General features: G+C 40.1%; 1 protein-coding gene across 1 annotated transcript in view; it reads right to left on the reverse strand.

Moving 5' to 3' along the window:
* The window catches only part of SLC1A1 (solute carrier family 1 member 1), a 47,294-nt gene extending 39,456 nt beyond the window's left edge, over nt 1–7,838 (reverse strand). The window contains exon 1 of the mRNA XM_041405180.1: nt 7,736–7,838. Coding sequence (XP_041261114.1) covers nt 7,736–7,826 — 91 coding nt within the window. The 5' untranslated portion in view covers nt 7,827–7,838. The remainder of the gene's footprint in view (nt 1–7,735) is intronic.
* Between the last annotated feature and the right edge of the window lie 3,437 nt (nt 7,839–11,275).

Here is an 11,275-nt window from a genome sequence, read left to right on the forward strand (position 1 = left end):
CTATTTTCCTGTGACTACGTGACCACAGTTCTGCTGAATCTGAACCAGTACTCCCTCCAAACATGAGGAGGGCTAACCAGTTTGATTATTTGACAATGTCTTCTATTGGACTCTGGATTTCCTCTCCTTTATCCAAACAGAGTGTAGATGAATTCCTCCTGCACATATCTTCCAAATATTTTCCATGTGCAGATGCAACTTCTTTCAGAGAAAGCCAAGAAAAAAAAAATACAGGTGATGGAAGAAGACAAACCTTTCTACTGTGCTTCATCTAGCTAGAACTCTTGTACAGAATCTACCACTAAAAAAAAACAACTAAGTTGTATCCGATATAAGATTTTTTTCTTTCACAGTTTTCAACAACTTGTTGAATTATTATGTTTGTGAAGTACTGTGTTTACAATCTTAACATAACAAATTTATTTATTTTGTAAGCAAGGTCATGTCATAAACAAAACAATCTGGGGAAAATGACAAACCTATCCCAGCAGCTATGCAACCTACATTTCTTCAATAATTTGGATGTGTCCCTGTTCAGTTGGGAAATACTGTGTGAAACTCATTAAGGTTTCAGGAAAAGTGAATTCAGTGTCAAACACACATGAAGGAGGACTATAGGGTAATTTAAAAAATGAAGAGCTTACCTTTTGAGAGGAGATGAAAGAACTTAGTTTGTCCATCACAGATAGTGAGGTAGAAATATAGAAAATTGAATACTAGTGATGGAGCAATATTTTAATTATTGGATGCATAGTGAAACAACATTTATAAAACATTTATAGTGGAAATTGTAAGGCTTTTGACCATCAGATTGAAGAATACTGCTTTCTAGGAGGATGTACAGCATCAAATAGCCTATCCTAGCTTGAAGATGGAACATGGCATGTAACAGGATTTTATCTACAATGGTGTAACCCAAAGCAGCAGGGGCTGGATATGATAACCCAGGGGGTATCCTTCTATCTCTCTGTTCCTGTGCTTTACAGTAAAACTGAAAGATACCCTGACAACAGTAACTTGTCTTTCTTCTTTTGCAGACCTTCCTTATGACCCCTTTCAGATATCACTTCTAAACCCATTACCCTTCTCCTTTATCTCATCCATCTATAATGTGTTAGCCTTCTTTAACTATGCAGTCATCCAGACAGGTACAGATCTTTGTGCTTCCACAATGTCTCCAAATGCACAATTTATAAAGCAGTGTTTTTGTTTAGACCCCTTTTCTCAGTCGTTTCAGAAATTCATGTCTCCCAGTTGTAGCATCTAATGTTTTGCTTATAGGGCCTGATACACTGCAGTACCATGGGCACCATTACAATGCCACACACAAAAAACCCAACAATTTTTCACCCTTCCTTGTAAAAGCCCACTGATTTTCTGTTCTCTTTCCACAATGTTTTGCTTGCTATCCCAAAGCTGTATAAGCGCCTTTGTACATGGATAGCCCAAGAGATATTAGCTCAGTAGAGCACATCAGGAGAAATGCATCTTTATTTAAGACCCCTAAAACACATAAGAAACTAAATGGTTGGAAGCGGTATAAGACAGGTGAAAGGCTAGTAACTGGAAATACCTGCCAGATTCTAACCCTTGTTATTGCTTCTTTGATGAGAGAACAGGACAGTAAACAGGACATTCTGTTCTAGTTCTCCCCTTGCTGGAATGACTGTGACTGAGATAAACAGATGGAAAGGCAATTTAGTGGACACTAAAGATAGACAGATAGTAACATGCAGAAACATTGTTATTCTGAAACTAATGAACACATCAAAGCATTGAGAAATCAGATACATGACCCAGAAAATTAGCTAAGATTGAGCAAGTTGTTTGCCATTCCAAAAGCATGAAAGGACCACGAAATTTGAAACGCTAATTCCAATACAGCCCTGATCTTCAGATGTGATACAGATGTGCTCTCACTGCACAAGATAATATTGTGGGACTATAAGTACAAATGGCTTGCACAAATCCTATGGGGCATTTGTAGGGAAAAAAAAAAAAAAAGACTTCCAAACTGTGCAGCTATTGTTTGTGAGTAGTCTAAACCTGAACATTATCTTTTTTGATGGGGTATATAAGATGAAAGTGTCTTTATGCTTTGTTTCTAAAATATAAATATAAAAGAAAAGAAATTTTTGCAATTACATTGCTGTATCTTCCCTTAAATAATATTGGGAAATTAGACACAGTAAATATTTTGCTGATACTAATACTGGTGTTCTGGCTTCAAATGTAAAAATAATACTGGTAGACTTTGGTAGTTTGGGGACTTTGCAGAGTGTAAATTGACATTAGGCTCACCCTTTCCAAAGATTTAAAAATTCAGCTCTAGTGATAGTTTCACTTCACTCACATTAAGTGAAACCCAAAGACTGTGTTAAACAATAAAATTGGAAAACTTTACATGCCAGAAGAAGAAATAAAAGATGGGTTTTCTTTGCTTCAAAACAGTTCAAAAGAAGAATCATGCTTAACTTAATTTCCTTTGAATTCTTTCATGGCTGACTTCCTGACTTAGAGCATTTTGATCCTCAGTGGCATGTGAAACTCTCAGATGAAATTATTTATCATTCTGCATTTTACTTTCCACTGTTAAAATTAAATTCAGACATTTTCTCAAAATTGCTGTGTTTCATACATTTCTGAAGAGATCCCATCCTATATCAAACTGTTGGCAAGTGTTACAGAGAAACACAGATATAAGAATCATCACTGTCTAAAGAGGCATAAAAAGCCACAAGTATCATCTATGCTGTTCTGAGGCACAGCAAGAAGAAAACAGTCTTCTTTTAAATTTCCATGCTACCACAGTTGATTCAAGATATCTGGTCTTCATTTTTTATAAATTCCAAATTAATAAAATGCTGTGCTTTGGAATTCAAGGAAGAAAAAATGCTATACAACTATACTTGTCAGAAACAAAGCAATAATTCTTTTGTATTATTATATTCTCCTTATTCCCCAAGAACATCCTTCTTGCTGGTTTTGCTAGTGTATTTCAAGAGACTATAAATCTATAAATCTGCTTCATTGTTTGGAACCTTACCACTGTATTGTGCAAGCCAGAAATGGTACTGAAGACAGCCTAAACTAAGTTAAGAGGCCACTTTTTGATAAGGGTACAAGGAGGGAGAAATGGAAAATGGTAAAACCTTACTTCATATCAGGAATGGGTTTTTGCTATTTAAATTACATTTGCTAGAGACAGAAGCAACTTACTGTCAGAAAGAGTTAATAGGTTTTGGGGGTTTAGAGGCTGCAGTCAACATTTGCAAAAAAACCTCAGGAATGTGGTGAGCTCCCTGGATTCAGGTGGCCTTCTGCATAGGTTAAGGCCATCAACAGAGTGATAGGTTACTAAATTTCTGTTGTTTTCTTCACCCTATGAGACATTCATTATTGTAAGAATGCACTGGTGGGCTTCCAGTAATGCAGAACTACTGCTATTAAAACCAGCTGTCAAGTCCCCTTGTGTCTGATTACAAAGGGAGCACAGCCCTTCATTTAGCAGGTGTGAATGTACCTGACTTGCCTAGAAACAAAGAAATATTCTTCAAGTGAGATATTACTACTTAATATTATAATATAAAATAATAACTTCCATTAACATTATAGAGAATAAAGGCATATAAACTGTTAGGAGGTATCATAAAACACAAACCAGAACAGTCAGTGGCTAGTGCACTTACCAAATCCTGGTAAATCATTATAGTCACAACACTCAAAGTTTCTGCAATGCTGGTATTACAACAGGAACTATGCATATTTTAATCTCACTCTCAAGTGCAGGGAGAAAAGGAGGTCTGATGCCAGCCCGCATCTTTCAACAATGGAACTGCACAAGCAAGCATTTGATCCTGCAGAGACTGAATAAATTCACTTCACAGGTGGAAAAGTCAGGTGTTTAGGCATGCTCCAGCCTCAATACCTGACCCCTGCCCTCTCTTTTACTCCATCCCTGCCTTACATCACCGCTAGCTGCAGCTCGCGTTTTTGCGCGTTCTCTGGCTGCCCGGTCCCGGCTCTCCCTGAGCCACCTCGGACAGCTCCCACCGCCCCTGTGCCGCCCACCCGGCTCCCGGCACGGCACGGAGGTTCCTTTTTCGTGGTGTCTGAGGCGTACAGCGTAAGGACCATGTACATATGTGAAGAGGAGAACTATGGAGGAAGGTAAAGGCAGAGCACAAAAGTGTTTATTGCTGCCTCTTACTGAGCCTGCACTGGCACACCCTTGATGAACAAAGGGCTGAAGAAAGGACACCTGACATTCACAGTCTCCAGTGCCGTTACCTTCCTCCTTCTTTATCAATCTCAATATTGCATTTCTCATATTTCCACATGAATATCTGAACAATTTCAGTGTCCCACACATGTGCTGTTGAGAAAAATCCAATCCCAAGTCATATAGAGGCTCAGAGGTATCTTAAGTTCTGAATATGTTTAGGAAGTGACAGAACAATCCATTCAGCAATTTAGAAAAGTATTTGCAAATTTAGGTGAATTTAATCCCTCAGAATAATCTTTCCCAGACACAAAGCTGCTGCTGGGGAAAAAAAAAAAAAAAAAAAAAAAAAAAAAAAAAAAAAAAAAAAAAAAAAAATAAAAAAAAAAAAAAAAGCGAATAGATTTCAAAATTATCAGTTTAATAAAAATAATGCAACTTGTGTACAATTATCACTTCCACTTTAATTTCCATGGTAAGAGAAAAGCTGTTCTGCTGAAGAACTGCACAGTATCAGTATCACAGGCTATCAGGCTAATGACACACAGACTAATGAACAAGTATTTACACATAATCAGCCTCTTACTTTCATGACTAGTTTGTCTGCGTTGCAGCAGTGAACTTTTGGAGACAAAGTGATGACAAATAAGAAATACTCCATGAGAAACCTGTGAAGTGTGACTTAAACTCTCTGTATGCAATTGCCCTTTGGACACCTGTTTCAGGGAGAGTAATTTTCAGGGATATTTCTGGTTTATTTTGCCTTGATTGTATAATCTGGAAACAATGTAACTTTCTATATAAAGGGCTGAAGAAGCACTTGAAGCAAATTCACTTGTAAACTACTTCTGTTAGCTCAGTTGCTTTGGCTCAGTAAGGCCAGTAGAACAACAATGTGCAAGACACACCTCCTTTTGCAGGTATTTGTGTGAGGCTGCTGCTCTCCTGGTTACGCATCTCTTCACATCAGCTTGGTGGCCTAAAGCTGACTCTCTTCTAAGGCAAGGAAAATAACCATTTGAGCCTCAAATTTTGTTTACTTTGAATGTGCATTCAGGTGTTTTCACCCAAAAGACATGACACTCCAGATATGTAGTGTCCAGATTTTAAACTACATTCTCCCCTCACCCCCCCTGCCCCAAACACACTGCTATGAAAGAAATTCTGGTATTTTTGAAAAGGGAAAGAACAGGGAAAAGGTTGAATGCTTAAGAAAATAATACTCTTGAATAAAGAAGTGTTTGGAATTCTGAGGGGTTTCCATTTCTGTCTCTTTTCAGAGCCACACACAGGTAATCAGGAAAACTTTTCAACTTAGTAAGGGTACTAGCAAAGATAAGTATATTTCAATTGGATGCTGAACATGGCTCTGAAGATGATGAGCAAAAAAATCACGATTCCACATGATTGTATAGGAATATCAGGTACTTTGCAAGACAGCTGGACAGCTTTCACAGCACATTTTCTCAGATTGATGCATTTATTACTTCCATACACTTCTGAAAAGCTTATTTTCTTCTTTCACAATGATGTGCCACTCTTCTGCTCATAAATGCTAAATTGTCCTTCCAAACTAACTACATTAACAAACCTCAGACCAATTTCCCAGTGCATATTAAAAAAGAATGAATATGTAAATTTAATTATGAAGGGTTTGTGGACTCTAGGTATATTACAAACTTTCCTTATGCTGTAGTAAAACAATAATATATCATTTAACTCCATCTTCACAAGGGTTTCACTGTTCTTCTTGTGCACCTTATTTCACTTTTGAGAAATATTGGAAATGCTGCAGGCACACAGTTCCTTGCAAAAGGTAATTTGGTCCAAGGCTCACAGAATTACTATAAAGACTCTCTTTGACAGTATTATAGAGCTCCCCTGGGTTATGGACTGTTAATTACAGTGTAGCAGGCAGAGAAGTTGAAGGACACAGCAAGGTGTTGAGAGCCTGTCCTCTTACTGGGAATTCCTATTGGGTATTAGGGGAATTGGGGTCAATTGTCCCCACAGTCCCTGCATTGTCACACTTTGTGACTCTCAGAGAAATTTAATTTCAGAATGTTGCACCTGTAGAATTACATCATACTCTTCAATTCTAACTACAGACACTGAAGATAATAAGAGGGGAATATTTCTTAACCACTTCTGTAATCGGAAGTAAGTAGGCAACTCCTGGAAGAGTACCTGACAGGAGTATGCGAAAAAGCAATCGTACACATGCAAACACAGACACATAAACACACTCCTCCAGTTGTACAGTCAGATTTTCAAAGCAACGCCCATAGCACTTGGTATGCAAAACTCATGAAAATATTTTGAATGAGGTAAGAAAAATCCAGAGATCTTTCACATACTGAATGTATAGAGGAAAACACACATGTTAATGTAAGCACGGTTCTGATTACAGCTTATAAATAACTGGGAGGAATTCCAAAATAACAATTCTCTTCAGAACAAATTTCCACCGAAATAGGCATGGTCCAGCCAAAATTCAAATTAGCAGACAAGTCATCAGAAAGAGACCCAGACAGCAAGTTACAAAAGTATTTATAGCACCACTTCTCCACAGGGGAAAAAAGTGAACGAGGCTTTCCAAATAATAACCAGGAGATAATGAAATAAATAGGACCAAAATTATACCCTATGGAAAAATCTCTTCATCTAAGTAACTTGATGCACTTTCTTTGCCCTCTTTGCCCATTTATCCTTAGTAAGAAGGCGTTCAACTCGTTTTTTCTTCTGAAATTTGTTAACGTACAGGGGATATATCCTGCTATCTTTACAATGATGGACCTGAAAACCTCTCTGAAAAACGGATGGCACTGCCAGACGTTTCACCCCCAAAAACCTCTCCGAAAGCTGGGCAGCACTGCCAAACTCTTCCAGCTGCACCGCTCGTTTGGGCCACCAGAAGCTCCACAAAGCCACCTCCACCGCTCTCCGGCGCTGCAGCCTCCCTCGGGGGGCTGCCACCTGCAGACCAGCAGAAGGCAGGGGCCGCGTCCCCCACAAGAGCTGCAGAGGCTCGGGGCACGGCCCGCCGCGGGGACCCGCAGTACGGAGGGCTCACCCCCGGCTCCTTCTCCACACGGCCGTCTCCCCCCGCCGATCACCGACCTTTGCCACACGGGCCGGCGGGACACAATCAGGAGCCAGCCAGGCCCTGGGTGCCCCGGGCCCCCGCTGCCGACCCGGCCGCCCGGAGCTGCGAACGCCGCGTTCCCCCGCGCCCAGCCCCGCTCTCGCCCGACCGCCGCGGCAGCACGACACTGCGGGGCTGTTCTCCGCGGCCGCGGCGATGCCGGGGAAGAGCAGACGGCAGCCCTCGCCTGCCTTTCGGGTGGGTCGTTAGCACGGCCCCGAGCCGCCCAGCCCTGCCCTTCGGCCGCGCAGCACCCCTCGCCCCTCCGCGGGCCCCGGGCCACCCCTGCGCCCGGCAAGGCCGTACCGTGCCGGCAAGGCCGGGCGGGGGGCGGCGGCACCGCGCTCCCTGCCTGTCCCCGCGCTCACCCGCCAGCACGGCGGCCACCGTGCTCAGCAGCAGCCAGTTCTTCTTCACGAAGCTCGGGCAGAACGTTCCCTGCTTGATCGCCCTCGCCATGGCGGGGGTCGGCGGGGCTGGTGCGGTGTGCGTCGCGCGGAGCCGGGCCGGGCCGGGCCGGGCCGGGCCGGGCCGGGCCGAGCCGAGCCGAGCCGAGCCGAGCCGAGCCGAGCCGAGCCGAGCCGAGCCGCCTGCGTGCGCTCCGCGGGGCTGCGCTCTTACCGCGGAGAGGCGGAGACGTTGCGCTTCACCTGGCAACCGGAGAGCCCGGCCCCCCGCCCGCCCCTCGCCCGTCCGGCCCACCTGCCGGCCAGCACACCCAGCTCCTGCTGAGAATACTGGGGGCAGCAGGTACACACAGGTCTTATCAGATTTTCCCCAGGGATTTGACCCTGGTAGGCTTAAATACCAAAATAGTCAAGAAGCGTTTATTTCTTTTTCAACTCGCTGGCAATGGCCTCCTTCTCCCTCCCCACCATAAGGTTTATTAAAGCATATATAATATTTGGACCACCGTTCCCTGTGGGTGTATGGTTTTCAATATGTCTATAAACGTGCTGATTTTGATTGTCAAACCCTTACCTTAATGGTAAATGCAAAAAACAAACAGCCAAGCCCAACCAAAATCTGCCATTGTCTTGATGAATGACACGGAGGAGAGAGCAGAATGAAAGTTTAATTTATGTTATTTAATTGCACTTGATATCATCCATTTCTAGCCATACACTACTGAGGTTTATCTATTTCTGTCTAAAACAACTGGGTAACTAAGGCCTGAAGGAGATCAGTAAAAAACTGCAATTGAAACCTTGTCACTTCTGCTCTTCACATGAATCTGGCTGTGCTGTGTGACAGCCTGGAGAAAGAGACAGGTATGTACCTTGTTGAGTCAGGTAAGAGCACTGAAATCCACCTGGATGAGAAGCAAGAGCTGTCATCAATCTCAAGTATTAAATCCTGGACCCAGATGCATAAATTCATATAAAGACACCTAAAATTGTCCATATTTTTCAGATGAGTAGAACAACTGCAGTAATTTGTTGGCATCTGTCATCAGGAGAATTTAGTTTAAAAAATAAGAGAAAGCCTAGTGGTGGAAAGGAAACATATGAGTAAATATAGTTAGTTTAATTAAGTCATAAAAGGTGTCAGACCTCTTAAAAGGAAGGCTGGCATACTACCACATTACAAGCTACAGTAAAGCAAACCAAAAATAATTAATGCAAAGAAATGGCAAGAAACAACAGGACTATGCCTAGACTTTGGTATGGAACTGTCACAAAGTATGAGTGGCACTAAAGAGAGACATGAAGAAAAAGGCACACTGGGTTTCAGGCTGGGCAAGATCAGGCATATCTTGTGGAGAAAAGCTCTGACTTTGGATTTCATTGCCACAGTGTATAATTATTTTTTATTATTATTTCCTCTCTTATATACTTGGAGACTGAGATGTTGTTTTCAGTAAATCAAATGTCTGATCTGCCCTAGGAGGTGATGAATTGGTGCCTCTCTAGATAGTAAGAACAAAATGATTTGCAAGACACCTTCAGAATTTAGGCCTTCCTTTAATTTTCTCTCTATTCACTTTCTCACATACCACTTACAACTTCCTCTGCTTCTCTTTTCAGCTGTTTTGGTGAGCTAGGGGAAATTTTTCCATTTCAGTTCCTGAAGACTAGCTAAAATAAGGTTACAATTTACTTATTTCTCTATTAAGGTTTTGTATTTCTCTTAATACTAAAGCATTAAGTATTCTTTTTCGCTAAGGATTACTAAGGATTTCATAGTACCTTCTTGGCAGATCTAGAATTATCTGCAGCATTCTTAGGACAGAAAAAAGCCCTTCTGCAGGTGCAAAACAATGTGCTTGTAGCTGATATATTTCTTCCTGAAGCTTGCAATACCTTAAAGGAGTTGCACAATCTTGGAAAAAACATAATACAATTTTGTTTTACAACTTGTGAAGGCTAGAGACAGATCTTTGTGTTCTGCAACAGCAAGACAATATATATTGAATAATGTTGAAGACCTATATATACCTATTGTTTTCTGTTACAGTACAATGTTCTATTATTTTCAGCTAGTGTTTTGTCCCTAAAAATATTTAAGGAAAAAAGCATGCCAAAGTTCTAGGCTTTTTTCCTTAATAATTGTCTTTATTTTTTTAATTTCATCAAAAGTAATTCCACAGAATTGACCTCAAAAAAATCAAAACAAAAAAAAAAACAAAAAAAAAAAAAAAAAAAAAAAAAAAAACCAAAAAAAACCAAACAAAACAAAAAAACAAACCCAAAAACCCAAACCCCACAAAGTTGATAACACAACACCCATAGAAAATTAAACAAAGGTTTAAAAAAATTAAGCCTGTGAAATAGGGATGTTTTAAACATCCTGATGAGCAAGCTGTTTTAATTTTCCTATTATAGAATGATGGACATTGGCTTTGATCCTGGATGTAGAGTCAAGCTGGCAGTTTCTGTAAAGGGATCTATAAATTAAAAAACCCAACATCACAAAAAAAGTATCCTAATAAAATGGAAAAGAAATGTAGCCCAAGCCCATGGATCACTCTTGAAATATTGAAATTATTTTAAAAATTAATTAATCTATACAAAAAGACATAATACTTTGCGAGACTACCTGCTTGTACACCTAGTAAGTGCATCTACTGAGAAAACATAAATCTATATTCTATTTAAAACATTTTTTTCTTTCTGATTTTGAGACATCCTTATGAAATATTTAGAAATTATGAAATAAATATAATGCATTTGTGAAAAAATGTCGATACACTATCTGTAAAGATGATAATAATATATTCTGTAGCTATATTGATCACTGTTACAAAGTTGTCAGAGTAGATCATGGTTAAGATTGTACGCATGAAAAAATGCTTTAATTTTTTGTGTTTCATTTTTTTAAATGTTAATGAAACATACAGGGGAATCAGTCCTGAAAATGTGAACACTGTCCTGGAAAACAATGACATACATTGACCATGGTTCTTTTTTTTTTTTTTCCTGAAGGTTAAAATAATTCAGATTATTTTGTTGTAGAATTAGGAGCATACATGAATACATAAATAACCATTCTATTGCCAAATTATTACCACATGGTGACCTAATATTTACACAGCCATGTCACAAAAATAACTTCCAATCTGTAGAACTTAACTACATTTTACAGTCTTAACTACATTTTTAAGTGACTGGCTTAAGACCAGAGTAGGAATATTTTCAACATTTTGAGGCATACGAGTATTTCAGTACTGGGAGATGCAGAGCAGTCCTACTAGAGCATGTACAGTGCAGTGCAGAGCAGAGTGTAGCAAGTGGAAGCTTGCCCATTCATACATCTTAAAAAAGATCTTCAGTGATTCTAGTTAAGACAGGAAAAAAAATCACTTCTGTTTTACTTATTTAGACATTCAACTTTTTCTGCCTTGGTTAGCTTACTAATATAATTTGTATAAGTTTTGGTGACAGTTGATTTGTTCCACAGAAAACTAA

Source organism: Onychostruthus taczanowskii, unplaced genomic scaffold, assembly GCF_017590055.1.
Source record: "Onychostruthus taczanowskii isolate IOZ18803 unplaced genomic scaffold, ASM1759005v1 scaffold220, whole genome shotgun sequence".
NCBI classification, from domain to species: Eukaryota; Metazoa; Chordata; class Aves; order Passeriformes; family Passeridae; genus Onychostruthus; species Onychostruthus taczanowskii.